Genomic DNA, 20,842 nt, shown 5'->3' on the forward strand with positions numbered 1-20,842 from the left:
GTGATTCTAATGGCCCTTATAATTTAATTTTTTTATTCCAATCAGAAAAGCATGATTAAGTGTAATGCCAGATGTCTATAAAAGTTGCCTAATAATTTTGGCAATTTTTATAGCTTTTACTTTATAAAGGAACTTGAAGCTATGCTTTATTATTTTCCAAATTCAATAAATTCATTAAAGCTAGCAATTCTTGAAAATTTTCTGAATAGACCTGTTCTCAAAAGGAAAAATAAAAAACCCCAAGCATAAACTCAGTGAACTACTCTTCAAATACTAAAATAAATACATCCATGTTTGAACTACTTGGAGTTGTTACTTGAATGTTCTATTTTAAGCCTCTTTAACCAATTTTCAATAAACAATTCGCTATCTTGAATGAGCAAGTCCTATAACTGAGCCTTTGCTCAGAGCACAGCCATGAATCAAATATCCTAGAAATGGTGAGGACAACTGTAGAGAAATAAGCTGTCAGCCCATTGCCTACCAATAGTCTCTTAACAAGAAAAAAATCTTGAATAACATTTTCACAAATATAGACGAATACTCTGGGGCAGAATTTTTCTTAATACACAAACTTTTAACATTAAAGGAAGTATTTTATTGAAACTCTTAAACCAGGATGGAAGACTAAAATTTACAGTCTTGCTATAGCATACGCCAAAAATATGCTTTGAAAGTGATTACTCCTATTTTGATCCACAGAAAAATAAATAGCTCATGTTTAGGAAAATTCTCTGTAAGGGTTAGAAAATACACTTCTTGGGGCCAGCCTGGTGGCATAGTGGTTAAGTCTGCATGCTCCACTTAGGTGGCCCAGGGTTCACAGGTTTGGATCCTGGGCACAGACCTAGCACCACTCATGAAGGCATGATGTGGCAGCGTCCCACATACAAAATAGAGGAAGACTGGCACAGATGTTAGCTCAGTGACAATCTTCCTCACAAAAAGAAAAAGAAAAAGGAAATACATTTCTTATTTCATCTAGTTAAGGAATGATTTCACTTTGGATGGGTTACTCTGGGAGCAGAAATATCTGTAATTCAGTTGTAGCTCCGCAGGTTAAAGAATGGAGCTAAAGGCATGCATTTGACCTTCATATAAGACAGTGCTTCATACTACAATTAGTTTTGGGGACCAGACTCAACACAAATTTTTTTTTAAATCTCCTTTCTAAGCTCAATAAACAATATTTTAACAATAGAGCATCTCTATCATGATCCCATCCCCAATAAAATGAGAAGCCAAATTTAAATTAAAAATCTCCATGAACTGGAGACAGAAATGTCAGTACTGTAACCAAGGATTCCCTTACACGTTTCTATTACACGAGACCTAGGGATATGCTTGGGACTCTCCTTGTCGTACTCAAGATACTGTGACCTGAGGGTCACAGCTGCAGAAGGCTCCTAGGAATATCTGAAAACTTTAAAATCTGCCCCATCACTTAGGCTTACCTTAAACTAGCCTGGTAGCTCCCTCTGCTAAAGGTCTGTTTTCTCTCAAGTAAGGCACCTTCAGTTTCGTCTTTTCCTATTCAATACAACATGAGTGATTCCTTAGTGTGTACAATAAGCAGAACCATATACAATAAAATTATTTACTATGTTTGCCTAGCACATCATTACTATGTTTGATGCTAAGACAGTCTATTAACTTTAGTGCAGTAAATGAAACTTAGCACTTGTCCAGCACCTTCTAACGAGAAATTCCAAAATACTCAGCAAGATTGAATCTTTTAACCTGAGACAGCCTATGTTTTATCAGCACAGAAATGGATATCCTATAGCTATAGCCTATATAAATCATTAAAAACTTAAGGGAAGCCCACTAGAAGTGGGAAAATAAACGATAGACTCACCAAATTTTTAAAAACTCTTTTTAGAATAAATTACATGTTCAATGTTATCATACCCAATGGAGTTCACAAATCCAGATGTGATATGGTAGAGAGAGTTTGAAGTGGTTGGTTAATGTAGGCTGGGATAAACCAGCAAATCTGAAAATTCAGATTGAAAAAGAGAAGGCACCCTAGGGCCTGAAGTACCCATTTACATTAGTGAAAATACGCATAAAACATTTTAGTCATTGATTAGTTCACTCAGCCAGTAAGAAGAGAGCTCCTACTGTGTGCAGGCACTATAGGAAGCATCTTCTATTTGCAAAGTGTTGGGGGGGGGGACAAAGAAGGATGGAATTGAAAGTTCTTCCACAGAAGACCTGGATTTTACTCTATGACTTGATCAGGGAGCTAAACCTCCTGAGCTTCTGTTCTTTCCTACATCATCTATATAATGCCTCCCAGGGCTTTGGGGAGAACAAATAAGACAGTGTATATTAAAATGCATAGAAATCCATAAAGCACTATATATGCTAACTATCTAGTATAATGTGCAAGCATAATGGAAAAGTCACTTGCCCTTTATGTCCTCTTCATTAAGAGCTTGATCTCCTTGACTTTGCAAAGTCACTAGAGTGAAGTAAACTCCTTTTCTTTCCAGCAGTTCTTCATGGGTGCCTCTTTCCACTGCTGTACCTTGTTCAAAACCAATAATGACATCGGCAGCTCTGACTGTGGATAGGCGATGAGAAACTGAAATGATTGTATGTCCACGCTGAATCTGCAAGAAGGTAGAGTGCACCATTAAACGAGACTGTAAGACAGAGCCGACATCGACATTTGGATCATCTCAGAATCCACAAGTAAGTCAGAGCCTTGTCCCTGGGAAAATCCTTCAATAATAGGCTGTGCAGATATTAGAAAAGACCGGCCCACTTTCTCATGGTAATAAACATCATCACACATTGATCCAATTTCTGCTATTAATTAACAGCTAAAAACAAAAAAGGAAAATTTTTTAATCACATAAGTTAGACTTAACAAAATTTTAAATTTTACATGTGCAGCTTTTGGAAACAAATCATACTGTCTTCTATTCAACTTTGAGGAACATTGTAGTCAGCCAATATTTTTTAACAGTCAAACTGGATACACTGACCCATGTAGTCTCTCTCTCTCTGTCTGCTCTCTCAATAAGCTGTGTTTCCTACAGCAGCACAAGCATTTCCACATGGACTCATAAAATGAGCTCAGATTTTCAACAAACCTTACTCAGTGCCTCTTGTACCATGGCTTCACTCTCATTGTCCAACGCTGAGGTGGCCATGTCCAACAGCAGGATCTTGGGATTTCGGACAAGGGCTCTAGCAATGGCTATTCTTTGTTTCTGGCCGCCACTCATCTGGCTTCCTCCTTCTCCAACAAGAGTGTCAAATTGCTAGGAAGAAGGTGACACCAGTAATGAAGAAGAAGAATTTGATGGCTCCTGAAAGTGATCCACTACGAGATCCTTTCTAACTTCCTCCTCAAGCATGAATTTTCACAGGTTCAACTTTCACTGAAATACCCTGTCCTGAAACAGGTTATTATCTAAGCAATATTCATGTGTAAAATGCAGAAACTGATTTATTCTTTCATTCCCAGGTTTACTGGGCTGTATAAATGTTTCTCTTTAGCTCAATTTCAAATAAAATTTTTCCACCAAAGTAAAAGTTGCTCAGGGTCCTGAAAATCCATCTTAAAGGATTAAAGCACATATCAAATCCTCATCTCTTTTCTCTAGCTAGACAACATCTCCAGTCTTTATATTGGGAAGGAAAGCTCAAACTAGCTTTATCATCATTACCATCAATAGCAAATAGTTACTGAGTATCTTGCATGTCTAGCATTACACTAGAATCTCACAACAAGGCATGATTGTCAGACTCTTATCTTGCTTGTTATTACCCAACATGACTTGAGCATCTACCATATATAAAGCATGGAGCTAAGCTCTTTACACATATCAGCTCATTTAGTCCTCACAGATGCCCTATGAGGTAGGTACTGCTGTTCTCCTCAACTGACAGCCAGGGTGTAAAGGGTAGAATAATGTGCACAAGTTCATAATGCTTGGAGGTGGAGAAACTGGAATTTATATGGAGGTAGTTTGATTCTAAAGTTTTATATGCTTTAACCACTAGATAAAGCTTTAACCACTAGATGATATCATACTCACAGCTACAATTGTATTCATACAGGTAGTTTAGAAGGCTGAATAGGAAGTGTTCTAGAGCACAGACTCTGGAGCCAGACCATCTGGGTGTGAACCTTGTCTCTCCTGCCTTGAGCAAGTTATTTGAACTCTCAGAACCTCAGTTCTCCATCTGTAGATGGGGGTAATAAGAGTAGCCACCTGACAGGATGGTTGTAAGAGTTAAATGAGTTTATAGATGTAAAGTACTTAGAACAGTGCCTGGTATGTAGTAAGCACTATATATGTGTTAACTAATAATAATAATTCTTCTTTGATTTAAACCATTGGTTGCAAAATCCATGTAACTATAATAACATGGAGTTGTTTTCTCTTGTCTTTGTTGTTTACAATGAAGATAAATGAGGAATTTTTCAATATGTTAGATACAGTACTGAGGACACAATATCAGCTGCCTAAGAACAAGAAAATTAAAGAGCAGTGACAATGGTAGACATCAAAAAAGCCTCGTGCAAGTTATTGCCACATGACAAATTTATCATCTGCTTAGACAAATGCTTAATAGATGGAATAAGAAAATTGTATCTATGTCAAAGGGAGCTTTTACAGGAAAGTTCCCCAGTTTGGTCAATTTTTGATATATTAACAATGTGTTTTCAGACAAAGGGGAAAACTCATGGTACATTTCCAAGCATGAAACTAAAACATGGCATTAAGAATTTAATGATTTAGGATTCAAATGAAAAGAAATGCATGTTATTGTGTAACTTTCTTTCCTTCTGTGACTTCTGGGTTTCCCTCTGGAATGAGAGGTTCAGGGTACCTGTGGCAGGTCCATGATGAAGTTGTAGGCATTGGCTTCCTTGGCAGCTCGGACTATGTCTTCCATCGTTGCATCTTCTCTGCCATAGCGAATATTCTCTGCAATGGTGGTGGAAAACAGGACAGGCTCTTGCTCCACTATACCAATCTGAGCTCTAAGCCACTGAATGTTAAGAGAGCGAATGTCATGGCCATCCAAAGTCACCTAAAGAACATGAGCACAACATCATATCCCTTAGAATCCTTCTGAATCATAATACTATGGTGCACTTGACCTACAGGGAGAAAAAATAGGGACTGACAAGATTGTAACAGAAACGATTCCTCTTGTAATGTGGTTGTTAGTATAAAGACGACAATATATAGTATAAAACAAGTATAGCTGTAGGACAATTCATTGTAGAAACACAAATGAAGTAAGGGTCACTTAATTTAACAGTATTGGTCCAGGAATGGACAAGTTTTTAATTCCTCAATAAAGAGTGGAATCACTTGTTTATCATGCTTTGAATATTTTTATTATCTTTTGACGGGTGACCAAAAATGGAATTCAAAAAGATACAACAAAAATAAGCAATGATCCCTATCTTGTATATATGTTTTATAGTAAAATCTTGCTTTCTGGCCAGATTCATCAAACAACATTTGGCTGTTCAAAAGCAATTGAAACTGTAAGTGGGATGAACAAATAAAAATGACTATTAGCAAAAACATGAAAATTTTACATCAAAAAACCATTTCTATATATTCAGAGTATAGTTATGGTGATATGTAGCAAAGAATACCCAATCAGAGAATGAAATATCTGCCAAAAAGGAAAACTCAGTTATGTTTGCCATGTCAGTATAATAGTACATGCATTATAGAAACTCATTGCATTCAAGCCATTTAATATACGGTCAAATGATTCTATCTCAAGGCATCAAGGAGACGTCAGCAAGGATAATTTTGAGACAGAGAGAAAAGAGCATAGGCTTTGGCATCCAACAGACCTGGGTTCAAATCTGGGGCAAGTCTCAATTTCTTTAACTCTCTGCTTCCTCATTTGTAGAATGGTCATATTTCCCTTTGGAGGTCATTGTGAAAATGACTAATCATTTTTATAAAGTACTTGACAAATATGTAAATAAATGATAATTATTAATATTTACTTAGTTTCAGTCTATATTTATAGTCAAATAAACACAAGGCAAAAGAGACTATGTAGTCTGTGAAATTGTTTATTTTTTTAAAACCTAACTTCTCTAAGTAGTAATCAAGAGCTGTTTTCCATGAATCCTAGTCATGTAAGCTTTCCTATATTTAGTGTTTGGAGAACTTTAGGAAACAATAATGATTATGTTACAACATGAAGAAAGAAATGGAAACGTTAGTTCACTGAAGAGGCAGTTATACCATTTTGAATGTATCTGCCCATTCAGTTACATTACTGAGTGATTGGGTTGGTTATTCATTGAACATGACCACGACACAGGGAATTAGTCCAGTCACTTCAGTCTAAAATGATTATCAACTATGTATACCAGATGGTCTCAGTGTATGCTAGGCCTTTGTGTTTGACCAATAGAGCACCATTTGCAATCTCCTATCCCCATGTACTGAGAGGTTTCTGGAAGACACATACCATGCCTTCACTGGGGTCATAGAATCGCTGAATGAGCTGTAGTGCCGTGCTTTTCCCAGCTCCACTGGATCCTACCACACCTGTCATTTCCCCTGATTTAATGACCATGCTGAGGTTATTTAAAATCTGTGGAGAAAAGAAATGAACAATGTTTAGATTGTCAACAATTAGGCTACAAGTTAGGATGCTTCGTGAGGACACTGTGTATGTGTTTACTTACGTACCCAAAACAACATTCATTGATACTCATCAATAACCAACAAATTAGTAAACAGTGCCTAGGATGAGGCTTTAGCATTTAACGCATTAGTTATTATTTAACTCATAGCTGCAGCCAACAAATAAAATGATGTGTAGTAACACTGTTGAAATAAATAAGCCATGCCAACTATTAAAAGTATGTTTCAGAATCTAATTTAAAAGACTTATGCCATATTAGGATACCTCAAGGAGACTGCCTCAATTAGTTAAGGGAAAAAAGCCATTAGGTTAGAAATATAATACTAATTTACTGATCACGGTTTAATAACAAACCAATTAGCAAATTTTAAGCTGTGCCACACTTGTATTCAAACATATTGTTTGAATAACTTTACCCAACAAATGTTGACAGTATTTGCTAGGTACAAACCACTGTCAAAGGTGGAAACTGAATGCTGGTAAGTCTAGAAAGGGAAGAACAAGAAGCTAATTCACAGCCATTTGTTGGATATTTTCACGAAGTCAGTGGTGATTTTTGTCCTTATTGTGTAAAGGTGGCTTGGGGTCCTCTGTGTGACAGAAATCTCACGTCTTTCATTTCACACTGGAGAGTCAGGCTTGCAAATACATTTCTGCTCACTGGACTGTATAGGACTATACTCTCCCCTGAGGCAAGCAGGCCTTGAGAGTGCTTTTTGTTGTTGTTGTTGAGGAAGACTAGGCTTGAGCTAACATCTGTGCAATCTTCCTCTAGTTTATATGTGGGTTGCCACCACAGCATGGCTGAAAAGTGGTGTAGGTCCATGCCCAGGATCCAAACCGGCAGACCTGGGCCACTGAAGCGGAGCACGCTGAACTTAACCACTATTCCACAGGGCCAGCCCCAAGTGTGATATCTTACAGTATAGCCCCAGTACAATGTAGCACCCAGCAGGGCTAAACACATACTCATGGTAAGAATGAAGAACATTTACAGAGTAAGTAAGAAGATTTTATTAAAACAAAATTTGGTATTGGGAATAGAAGATAAAACAGAGATGAAATAAATGTGTTTCAATTCAACCGGTATTTGTTGAACAGCTATTATGAGTTGGTTCTGAATAGATGTAAGAAAGGATGTTTTTAGCCATTCATTCAAAAATCTTTACTGAGTGACTGCTACCTTGTGATTTATATTTCACAAATCTCTTTTACGTATGTTATGACACATATTATATACATATGTATTTAATGTTTACATACATATGTGATATATAACATTAATCAAAAATACACTTTAGAGGGGTTGACCCAGTGGCATAAGGGTTAAGTTTGCATGCTCCTCTTTGGCAGCGTGGGGTTTGAGATTTCGGATCCCAGGCACGGACCTAGCACCACTTGTCAAGCCAAGCTGTGGCAGCATCCCACATAAAATAGAGGAAGATGGGCACAGATGTTAGCTCAGCAACAATCTTCCTCAAGGAAAAAGAGGAAGCTTGGCAACAGATGTTAGCTCAGGGCCAATCTTCCCCCCCACACACACAAAAATACACATATACTTTAGAAATGTAAAAATAAGAATATATTATGTCCCTATGTTATATATATATGTATGATATATGTGTGTGTGTATATATTTACCTACATTATAGGTATGTAGAATCAGAATTAAGTTGCTTGGGATTTAGTTCTGTGGGGATCACAGAAGTGTTATCAAAACAGGGTGGCTAGAGATACTCTGTTAAAAATGAATAAGTCTCATTTCAAAGCCAATTCATTCAGGGACAGTAGATCCTAATTTTCCTATAGAGTGAATTGTCTTTAAAGATACCTGCTCGGCAGGTGCAGGAAAACTGTAAATTTTCTTCACTACATGCCTGGACAATCACCTAGTACAAGGCACGTAAGCACAATATCACAAGATTACCTTTCCTCCAAGGATGGATCGAGTGACCCTTGTGAAGTTACAGACAGGAAATAAAAAATGACAAAGACAGCAGCTTTCCTTTGCCACTTCACGCCCTACCCACTGAGTGTGCTCCACCTTCTGCAGTCTCGAAAGAGGTAGTTGACAAAGCTGTACCTCTCGATTGTTCTGACTGCCTCAGAGTTATTTAGCTTTGCTTACAATGACAGGACTCAGCACTCATTTCGCCAGAGCATCACACAGTTGACTTAACCCGAATGTGTGCCAGACTGCGTTCCCAGCAGAGGGATTTGCACATTATTGCGATCACAAAGGAATGTGGTTTGTCGCCTGAGAAATGACATGACACCTGAGGACACATTAAAGAAACATGCTTTCTGTTCCTTGTTCCTGGAAACTGAGTCATGCTTCAGAAAAACAAGTAACTTGTGGCTCTGGAAATGAATCAAGAAAGAAGAAAATGCCGTTGTTCCTGGGGAAAAGGTTGGCACTTACCTGCACCTCTGGTCTGGAAGGATAGTGGAAGGTCACATTATGGAACTCAATTTCACCCTTAATTCGATCCAACTTGTAACCATCTTCTGACATGCAATCAATGATGGGTTTCTGGAGTGGAATATAAAAGAGATACAGCAACAACATGTATTATATGCATTTACTGTCCATCTTGGTTTGAATTTACTCATAAAACAGAACAACAACCAGGTAAAACATTGCAGAGATATGCTAAAGAAAAATTACTTCCACATTAAATAATTATTTATATTAGTAATAATACTCACTACCAACTATTGAGATAGTAATATGAGATATATTACTATATATTAATAGCATTGATATGTTACATTACATATATAATATATTGATATATAATCAAGCATACACAAATTATATACAATTAATTATAATTGATATAAAACACATCAATTAACATGTTATTGCATTAGTAAATGTAATTTAATTAGTTTTATTATTTATTGATAATTACTATGTCATACTATGTTATTACATAATAATATAATATATAGTATTGACATAATATATTTGTATATAATATGTTAATATTACCATGTATTGTCATATTATTGAGATATAATGAAAGACAATGTACAAGGTGTTTTAATATGCTTTTTTCATTTATGTAGTTTCCCTATGACCTAACTAGGCATTTTTTCATTTGAGGAAGCACAGGGGTCTCAGAGAGGTTAAGTATTTTGCCTAAGGCCACCCACAACTAGCCCACCAAGCCGGGGTCCACTAGGACTGTAGATTTGAGTATCGATTGTAGATGACTGAAAATAACTGAACGCCCTCCAGCAGTGTCTTCAAATGCTACCAACTTTCAACTGATGTGTTGAATTCCACCTCTGTTGTTACTAGTGAGCCCAATCTAGAACTTAACCATTCTAGTTAATCAGACAAGACTGAGGGCCATCTCCTGCTACCAGAACACTTCATGGTCATCTTCTTCCCTCTTCCACACTAGTGAGAAAAATTTGTCATCATATCTCTATTTGCAGCTATAGTGTAATCTACTTTCTTCTTCTTGGGTCTCTAGTAAAGATAATAAAATAAATTTTAAATGCCTTAATTGTTTGTAATAGCTTCAGGGGTGTTTTAGACTCATCCTCTTATTTGAGCATATACCAACCCTAAGAATGAGGTAGAATTTGAATTGTCCAACATTTCTATGTGGTTTTCAACAACCTCTTTATACCCTAATATATGAAACCCCAAAATATAAAACAGATAAAGTGGTGAGCAGTTTCCTCAGATAAGTTGTAGCCTCATTGTTTGACAAAAAATACTTAGGATTTAGGGGACTCACGAAGCACCCTTTGATTTCCAGGGCTGCTGACTCTTAGCCCAGGGCATTTTTTCAAAGAGGAAGAACAACGTATTGCCATCTTCCCTCTTCTGTTCTTGGAATTTGACTTTCTAGCTTGATGGCCAATGTGCTTCAATAGATTAACCAGGAAAATCCCAGCCAGGCTACCAGGGTCCTTTACAAGCTCATAGAGAATTCCTGTCGCATTTAGAGGACAATTCAATCTTATGAACCTGGCCCCTTCCCATCCCTCCAGCCTCTGTCCCTTGCTCACTCTGTTCAGTCGCACCAACTTTGTTTTAGTTCCTTGAATTCACCAAGCCCTTTTCCAACCTGGAGCTCTCTCTTACATGAATACCCTCCCTGCTCTCACCTTCATGCGCCACTCCTCCCCCCAGGCCCCCTTTGCACTGGCTGATTCTCCTCCTTTGTGTCTCAGGTCAAATCCTGCCTGTTCTGAGATGATGTCACTCATCATAAAGACTCCTTCCCCCACCCCAATCAGTATCACATTGCCCTATTTTATGTCCTTCATTGTACTTATCACTGTCTAATATTATCTTTCTTTATTATTGTGTGCTTACTTCTTTATTGCCTGTTTCCCAGTATGACATGAAAGCAGGGGCCGTACTTGTTCTATTTCACTCTTGCTCTCCCAACTCAGAATGGGGTCTGGCTCATGACAGCTCTTATTAAGTAACAGTGAATTAAGGGCACTGTGATAGTTCCCCATATTTTTTAATTTTGAAGGTGAAAGTCTCAGGAGTTCATTCCTCTCCCCACCCCCAACTTGCTAATGGCCTTTACTTTTGGCTTTTACCTACCCGGTCTATTGTCTCAAAAATACTGGTGGCTGCTGCACGTCCAGCTGCAAAGGCTTCCAAACAAGAAGATGCATTGCCAAAATTTAAAGCTCCTACTATGACACCGAGGAAAATCTGAAATGAAAAGAGATAGACGTAGTTTTCATGTGTTTTTGTCTATTTGTCAATAGTGCTCACTATCATTTGGGCTATCCATGTGATGTCAGAGACTTCTCAGAAAGACTCCTACATGGCAGTTTGAAAACTAGATAGCTCTTTGGAAACACCTGGAATAGTTTCTGTTCCGTAAAGCATCTCCAATATTTCTACTTTTATGATGTAAAAGACTACATTGTTTTTGACTGAACAATACTCTTCTACAAAGAACATGTGGTTTGTTTTGTTTTGTTTTGTTTTTGGTGAGGAAGCTTGGCCCTGAGCTAACATCTGTGCCAATCTTCCTCTGTTTTGTGTATGTGCGGTGCCGCCACAGTGCGGCTTGATGAGTGGCGTGTAGGTTTGCACCTGGGATCTGAACCCGCAAACTCTTGGCTGCTGAAGCAGAGCACACAAACCTAACCACTACACCACTAGACCAGCCCCTAGAGAACATGTTCTTAAGTGAGTAAGAGGTCTAAGTAAGTCAGCATATAGACACAAAGTGGGTTAGAATAGTGATATGATAATTTGATTCATTATATAGACAGCCTTATAATGGTTTTCTGGTTAAAGGGTCACTGAAAACAATAAAGACACTATGGTTAGCTTGGCTGTCCTAGAGATTGCTACATGCAATATATCTAGTTCTGCTGCTACAACTACTACACTACTACTGGCAACAATAATAATAATAATAATAGTAATAATATGTTTCTAAGTGCTTTACCTATATTACTTGATTTAATCCTTACAACGGGAGAGGAAACAGAGGTACATGGAGCTTACCTAACTTACCCTATGTCACAACGTGTATTAAGTGGTATTGAACCTAGGCTCTCGAATGACATTCTGTCTAGCTTCCAGGCTCATTTGCTGCTGGCCGCATGCAGGTGGAGTGGCCAGATTACTGTGCAGAGCTGGGAAGCTGTCCTTTGACTCACCAACCCAGCCAAATCATTAAGTTAGGAGAAGCCTACCTGATCAGTACCAGATGTTCCTAGCAAATAGCCCTCTTTATTAAGAGGCAATGAGGCAATTCCTCATACTGGCCTCTACAAGGAGCACAAGACTCCTTCTCCCCACCCCTTCAACCAAAGAATGGGTGTTAGTCATGTGACTCCCATGGAGGATGCTTCATTGGCCACCATCTTTTGGAGACTGGAGTTATTTGCTGAGCTAAAGGTTGGCTTTTGCAGGAATATAGTCCTTTCCAAGTAATCAAATGATCCTAGTCTGTGGCGGTTTCCACGAGCTGGATTCTCTCACTGGTTACATCACATCAGGGCTAAATACTCCAGAGTCCCTCCTGGCTCTCTTTCTTCCTTGTGGCTGGACCATGAGGCTTCTCAGAGCCTCCCAGCCATCTCCTTCCTTCTCCAGTAACCTCTCCATTCCACACATCACAATGATGTGGTCCAGCCCCCTCTTACCTTCTCCCCAAATTCCTCACTCTATATATAGGGACAAACATTTTCTCTTCATCTGCCCTTATTGTTCCTTTTTCTTAATTATGACAGGTAATTCCTCCCATGGACAGATTACTTAATCTTTCAAGCCCCAATTTCTTTATCTGTAACACATGATGATGATAGTATATACCTCATGAGAGTGTTATGAGGATGAAATGAGATAATATGTGTAAAACTGCTTAATCGAATGCCAGCCACATAAATGATAGTGATGATGGTGATGAAAGAAGTGAGATTCCATGCTCAGGAAATGATAAGGTGAAGAGACAGAACAGTAATTGTGGTCTAAGTTGCGTTAAGACAACCTTCACCAGAGGTCTTCCTACCTGAGCAAAGGAAGCCTTCTACATGTCCTGGATCAGGGGTCAGCAAATATTTTCTATAAAGGGCCAGATAGTAAATATTTTAGGCTTTTCAGGCCATATGGGCTCTGAAGTAATTAGTATTCAACTTTGGTATGTAGTTCAAAAGCAGCCATAGATCACAGTAAACAAATGATTGTGGCTGTGTTCCAATAAAACTTTATTTACAAAAACAGGCAGCAGGCTGGATTTGGCTTGTGGGTCATAGTTTGCTACCCCTGGTCTAGATTCTAGACTGACTCACTAGGAGCCTAAACTGAGGTTTGGGGTCAAACTCTTGCTCAGCCTGACTTTGCAAGCATTACCTCCAGCAAATGTCTCTCGGGTTTCCTAGGGGGGAAGTGAGTAAGACAGAACAGAGGCATATACCTAATACCATCACAGTAGCTAGCACACATCCCAACAGACCATCGTTCTCATCCCAAATATCACCTTCTTCAGGCCTGCAGAGAAGGAAGAGGGAGGAAAAGAGAGACCACTTGGGAACAATCTATCCGTTGGCATGCTATGGCAGAGAAAAGGGACAGCACCTCTTGGAAGACAGATCCAGAGGTAAGAAAACAGTGGTCAATGGATCAGGCCATAGAGTCACAGAGGCCTGAGTTCAAATCCCTCTCTATGCCACTTGGCACGTATTTCTCAACCTCATGGCTCTGTTTCATTTCTAAGTGGTAGTATGACACCAATTACGAATGAAGTTGTGAGTATTACATATGGTAATTATGCTAAATACCCCACTCAGTGCTTGACAACTTGTACACCCTCAATAATGCTACTCTGTTAATACTGTGTATGATTTTTCATTATTGAGTCCAGAAACTTAAGCGGGGCATGAAAGAGCAGGCTTCTGCACCATTCAGTTCCCTTTCATCTTTTTTGTCTGTGTACAAGTGATACTAATTACAGTCTTTATGTGAACTACTTACCATTTATGCCCAATTACCATGCAGCCTATAATGATTTTGTGCATCACAAAATGTGTTAGATTAACCTAATTGTTAATTAGTTTAGTGGATTAAAAACACTCAACTTACCTCAGGCATACTCAGCCATCATAGTTTGCTGCTCAGAAGTACAGCCAAAAATGTGCATGCATATGCGAGCGAGAGCAAGAGAGAAATAGAGAGAGAGGAGAATAATCAATGATTATGCTGTTAAAGGATGTCTCTCATCTTCCCAAAGAAAAATTTCCTATGGTGTAAGCGGAGGCTTGCAGGAAGAGGTTAGGAGTAAGAGGTGAGGTTAGTAATTGATGATTAAAATGTTAGAGACACATAATATGCCTTGTCTGCACATAGTAAGTACTCAAGAAATACCAGGAAACTTGAAGGTGAGAACTGTTAAATTAGGTAAACAAGGAGGCTATTAGACTAAGGTGGCTTTAATGCCTTAATGGCCTATATAAGCAAACCAAAACCCAAGCCTGAATGCCTCAAAGTTGAGAAATCAAAACCTAAGGACAGCTGATCACAAACAGCCAATTAGCCTTTCCCAAATAAGATCATCGCTTCAGGAGTAGCCAATCAAATCATTTCCTTGCTTTGCTTCCACCTCTTCTCTATAAAAGTCTTTCCCCTCTACTCTATGATCCAGGAGAAAAAAGAACAAAACTCTTTCCCCTGGCTCCAATGGGTGGAGTCCCTCTAATGACTTCTGGATTAGAGCTGCCTGATTGGAATTATCTTTGCTCAAATAAATTCCTAAAACTTTTAATATGCCTCAGTTTATCTTTTAACAGAACCATAAAATTGGATTCTTGCTAGAAAGATCTACCAATGGTTTTTTTAAATTCAGCGTTTCCAATTGGAATTATGTATTTGTTAATTTTCAATTTACCAATTCATTTTCCCCTCTGAATTGTTATTTGTGCACACCTCTGTCCCCTCCTTGCAGCATGGAATGAAAGGAAGGATGTCTTTCTCAATGCATATCTCTCTGCAGAATGAGCAGATACTCCGGACTAAAGTCAGCTACTGGTATCTCTGGTTTGGTAAATGTTGAAAATTCTTAAAAGTCATTAGATCAACAAAGACAGGGAATTTTACAGCCAGGTTTCAGACCTGCAGTACTTTCACTGGCTTTTCAAATGTGCAAAGCTACATTAAAGTTGTTAAGAAAGGTGCTTCAATTATGATAATAGTAACACTTTCCATCTATACTATCCCTTTAAGGTTTGCAAAACACTTTAACATGTATCATCATATCTAATTTTTTTAAACAAGTTTCAGATGATGCCAGTTGTTCACCTTGCAAAGAAGAACTGTATTTTAAAAAGCTGCTCTTAGTGTTTTATCATGCACTTAATGAAATAAAGTCAGTGTCTTAGAATGATTATAGTTTGACCTTGATAGTCATTTCTATTTCCAAATAAAATTCCCATTCAACTTTCCCTAGAAATGTATTTATATTAAAGAAGTAGATCTCAAAATTGCAGGCAATAGGCTAGCAAATTTCTCGTATACAAGATTTTGGTATTTTTCACTGTTTAATTGGTACCTGTCCTACCTAGAATCTGGAGCCAAAATATTTTATTTAAGAATCTTATATGAAACCACTTCCCATCCCCATGCTTTTTAAATAATATACTTAATTAAATAGTTAATAGGCCAAATGAAACATGTATTTCATGTTTAACCTCCCTGACTTCAGGGAGCTTAGTGCCTGAGGGCAGGAACGGGTGGAAACCAATGTACATAAGTGCAAACATTCAATTTCACTCAAGTGCTCTGAAGGAAGAGTTCAGCAAGCCATACAAGAGAGTGAAAGGTTAGATGAGCATGGAGAGGTTCACTGAGGCAGTGCCATTCAGCTGAGAATCTGAACAATGGCAAGTGTCTAACTGCAAATAGAAGGTCCATAAGCTAGGGAGGAAAGGCCTTGGGATAGTGAGTAGGAGAAAGAGCTTTCCCTGACCCCAGCCATACCTGGTCACCCTGCTATTCACTGCCAAGTTCCCTGTCCTCTACTTTGTAGCATGTTACCATTTGTCATTATGCATTTATGTGACTATTTAATTGTTGTTTATCTTCCCCCCTAAACTATAAATTCCACTAGGGCAAAGATGACATCTCTTTTGCTCACTATTGGATCCCCTGAACTTTGTATGGGCCTGGCGTATGGCAGATGCTCAATAATTAATTCTTGAAAGGACAACGAAAAGGACACTGAAAATTAAAGTAGCCATGGCATTAGCTATAGCACGGCTATAGCACAAGTGACCCATAAAAGATGTGTGTATTACTTACTTAGTTGAGGATATTATTGGCTTGATATTTTAATAACTCATTAAGTTTCACAAATACATCCATTAGCACATATCTTGTACTATGATTAAGCTTTACTGCATGAGCTGTTAACTCTTAGCTGAGAGATCACTGACTTTCCATTTTCATGGCATATTATCTTTTGGACTCAATCAGAAAAATCATTGTTTTACAGCTGTACAATCTTCAGATAATTGGAAATCATTAAATCGCTGGTCTCATCAATTCAAATGCTCAGCATCCCTTTACTACAACATGTATAAGTATTGCTTGTTTCTGCAGATGGACTCCATCAAATCATCGATGCTTTCCTCTCTCCGACACTAAAGGACTAAACAAAATGCCTTAACTGTGGCCTTTTCTGAGATGCCAGCAGGAAATGTTACATCTAGTTCATCAAGATCAAAGTACCTGGACAAGGGTTCCTGCTGTATATTCTCCTTCATCCAGGACGAGTTTGGAGCCATACCAGAAGGCCAGTGCATAACACAAGAAGATGAGACACCACATGAATCCAGTAAAGAATCCCATCACTATCCCTTTTCTAATTCCCCAGCGCTGGGCAAACACAAGATTTTTCTCATACCTGTGAAGAGAAAACATTTGAGTCTACTTCAGCAGCAGCTGCAGCTGCAGAGCAAGTTAGAATGTTACAAGTCCCCAATGTAGCAGTTTTACTCAATGATGACAAAATCACCCCAAACACAGAGCAGCTTTAGGGAAAGAAAATGGCAATAACTTCTGTGTAGTTATTTAAAGTTTGTTTCAACCTGGCAATGAAACGTGTTGAAGGATGATGCCTTCTAAGAAAGCTCTCATAGTTGATTACTTTTTGGATCAGTACAGCAGTGTAAGCTCTGCGCCAAGAAAAAATTTCCACACAAATGCTTGGACATGAAAGACCTAGTACTATTTGTGCTTGAACTGTTTTATGAAGTCACAAGACATGCTTTCTATCTGAAAATGATGCACCTGTTTGCCCCCCAGGTTTGAAACTAATGTTTGCACCAACCCATCTGCCCTGTGACCAAGAATGTTGTGTTGCAACATGACTGGTCAGGTTCACAGCCGTGGGACATGGATAACTTTGTGGAAATTCAACCCAAGCACTAACCTGCAGTAAGTCTGTGATTTAGCCGTTAATAATGGGCATTGTCTTAAAACTCAGGCATTCTGTAACTTCCTTCCTATATCTCAAAAACTAAATGCATGGAGAACTTTCAATATTTCATAGGACAAAACTGAATGTCTATCCTATGTTTGTTAACATTTTTAACCATTTAAACCACTTCTTTTATTAAGAATAAAAGATAATATCTTTCATGGAGGAGGGAGTATGCTACTGAAATTTTTTTATGAGAAATAACGTACTTTTACTCCACAAACCGAAAGAAGCAAAAGGAAAAAAGGATAATTAGGGATTGTAAATTCTGTTCTCTTTTTTATTTGGTGAATTTGGTGGCAATTGAGAATAACATCGGACTAGATCTACAACTCACGAAATAAGGGTTTAATTAAGTTGGTGGTTATTTTATAAAATCAGTTCCTGGCACATGCTAAGTGCTCAATAAATACTAGGTAAATGGAAGAATAAACAAAAGCAAATTTTTGACATCTGTGTTGTCACTAAGGTTTTTATTTTCATTAAGAATTAATCTCCTAGAATGATGGTCTACAATATACCAATGCTAGATTTTGTTTGATCAAATGGAAATCTTATCAGACTTTATAAAGAGCATGTAGTACAGTAGCTGAATAAAACACATTGAATAAAAAAATTCAAAAAATGTGTGAATTGCAATTTAGATCATGTAGGCTTTTCCTTAATGGCAGCAAACAGTGTTACAGACTGGCATGAAGTATAGTATGCGTACATAGACATCACCAGAGTTTAAAATAAATATCTAACCTAAGAAGCCTTTCTAAAAATCACCCACTATAACATCTTCAAAAACACATAGCTAAAGGCTTGGGAATCCTTTCAGTGCTTTGACCAATCTAATTACTCTGCTTGGCTACCTCTTGAAAAAAATCTCCCTCAGGGTACCATAGACCACGGTGAATCTGCCACTTTGTACAAAATGGGGAAGATTCAGGGTAGTATGTGGATCAATGAAATTCAGCAAAGTGGCAGACATTTCAATTAACCAACCTTTCAACCTCTTTTTTCTCACCACCGAAAGCAGCCACTGTTCTCATAGATGAAATGACTTCATCAGCCACTGACCCTGCTTTGGCATAGGCCTTCAATTCATGGTCAGTAAACTTGGACACACTCTAAAATCCAAAAGAAAATAAAATGTGAAGACTAGGCAACTAGGTAAGTCAGCCTGTCACTCAGTGATTCATTTAGCAGAGCAAACATATGGCATGGTTTAATACAAGACTAGATTCTCACTGTAATAGAATTTACCGAGGAAAGAATTTGGTCCAAGTTGATTCATGTTAAGCCCCATCCGTGAGTGTTTGGTTGTTGACATGTAAAAATGAGTCCATTAAAAGTCAGCCCCAAAACCTCTCTCACAGAGTAAGTCCCAAATAGGACATTCTGTGAGACCACAGTGTTTCCGTCGTTATGCTAATAAAGGTTTCAAGTCAAACCATGGTACATTTCATTGCTATTGGCCAAAGGCCGTTGTATAATTTACAGACAAACACCAGAGGCAAAGATGGGAGGCCCATGCAGGCATCAAATTGGTTAGAACATAGAATGAGGGAGAGGTTCTGAGCATGCAAAGACAAGGTGCTGCAGAGGCCATTCCACAGGAGAGAGCTTCAGATACATGTGACACTATTTCTACTCAACTGGAGGGGTTTAACTAACTAGCTTTGCTTTTTACAAAAGGAAATAAAAAGCACTTAATATTAAACAAATCACTTTTTCTAAATTTGGACTTGGATTAAGTCCTAGTTGGAATTAACCACTAAAGAATTCCCTGGCACAGATTAGGAAAGAAGGGGAAGAAGTAAATATTGTGGAAGATCAGCTAACTCAGAAACCTAAAAAATACCCAGACTAAGTACCCAAATAGGGAGTTCATTCTCCAAGAGTTTTTCCAAACTTTTAGCAGCAAAACTCTTATCAAACAAAATCTTAAACAGAATTCTAAGATACAAAATAAGTAAAAATAGCCTTTTACTACAATATATTTATCACACAAGTCCAAATTTTATAAAATTTGGGAATTAAAAAGGCAACAATAGGGAAAATGAGGCTATTTTTATCAACATTAAAGTTTGAATTTGGGTGTTATGGATGACTGCAGTTTTTATCACAATCCTCTTCTATTTTATTTCTGAAACATGTTTTAGCAGCACAGTAAGGAGAAAATTAAGTGGTTGTGAACGATAATCTGTTTTTGTTGTAATGGCATATTCAATAATCTCAGGATACTTCAATTAAGCTGATATAGCTTAAAAGATGCGTATTAGGAAATGTCTAACAATTGCTCACATTTCTCATTGCAGGGATAAAAGTCAGACACAGGCATACAAAACCCACAACAGAGGCTGGCCCATGGCCCAGTGGTTAAGTTTGTGTGCTCCGTATCGGTGGCCCACGGTTTTGCTGGTTCAGGTCCTGGGCGCCGACATGGCACCGCTCATCAAGCCATGCTGAGGCGGCGTCCCACATGCCACAACTAGAAGGACCCACAGGTAAAAATATGCAACTATGTACCTGGGGGCTTTGGAGAGAAAAAGGAAAAATAAAATCTTAAAAAAAAAAACCCCACAACAACTTCTAATGCGTCATGAAGTACACCTCCACCTTTTTTTGGTCCTGCTTTTGAATTGAGCCCAATGAAGCTGCTTCTATCATTTTACACAAACATGCATCGACTTGAATTCAAGAAAAAAACAGCGCAGAGCTACAGCATTCCAAGTCAGTGAGGCATTTACAAGAAGTTGAAACATGGGCACTTGTCGTGTCAGTTTGGTAGAAAAATTTTGTCTACAGTTTGGTAGAGTTTGGTAGAAAATCTATTGGAAAGCTTGTGTGATGTGGTGGATTGGAAAAAATAAAAGTTAATATCTCTTTATCAATTAATTCTGTATCAGACACCATGCAAAGTGCATAACATGGGTTATAGCTTGAATCATCAAAAAGACTTTGGGAGATATTATTCTTATTTTAAAGATGAAGAAACTGAAGTTTTTTGGTTTTTTGTTTTTGAGGAAGACTGGCCCTGAGCTAACATCCATGCCCATCTTCCTCTACCTTATATGTGGGATGCCTACCACAGCATGGCTTGCCAAGCGGTGCCATGTCCACACCCGGGATCCGGACCAGCAAATCACAGGCCTCCAAAGTGGAACATGCGAACTTAACCACTGCACCACCAGGCCGGCCCGGAAACTGAAGTTTTGACCAGT

The 20,842-nt window shown here is 38.2% G+C and overlaps 1 protein-coding gene across 4 annotated transcripts in view; it reads right to left on the reverse strand.

Moving 5' to 3' along the window:
- ABCB11 (ATP binding cassette subfamily B member 11) overlaps window positions 1–20,842 on the reverse strand; it is an 87,235-nt gene that overhangs the window by 35,998 nt on the left and 30,395 nt on the right. For all 4 annotated transcript variants that reach the window (XM_046657696.1, XM_046657695.1, XM_046657698.1 and 1 more), the window contains 9 exons: window positions 18,621–18,745; window positions 16,880–17,054; window positions 11,237–11,350; window positions 9,080–9,190; window positions 6,478–6,603; window positions 4,855–5,058; window positions 3,105–3,275; window positions 2,417–2,618; window positions 1,455–1,530 (listed from right to left, as the gene is read on the reverse strand). In XM_046657696.1, the coding sequence (XP_046513652.1) occupies window positions 1,455–1,530; window positions 2,417–2,618; window positions 3,105–3,275; window positions 4,855–5,058; window positions 6,478–6,603; window positions 9,080–9,190; window positions 11,237–11,350; window positions 16,880–17,054; window positions 18,621–18,745 (1,304 nt within the window). The remainder of the gene's footprint in view (window positions 1–1,454; window positions 1,531–2,416; window positions 2,619–3,104; window positions 3,276–4,854; window positions 5,059–6,477; window positions 6,604–9,079; window positions 9,191–11,236; window positions 11,351–16,879; window positions 17,055–18,620; window positions 18,746–20,842) is intronic.

This window comes from Equus quagga, chromosome 4 (genome assembly GCF_021613505.1).
Source record: "Equus quagga isolate Etosha38 chromosome 4, UCLA_HA_Equagga_1.0, whole genome shotgun sequence".
In the NCBI taxonomy this organism is placed as follows: domain Eukaryota; kingdom Metazoa; phylum Chordata; class Mammalia; order Perissodactyla; family Equidae; genus Equus; species Equus quagga.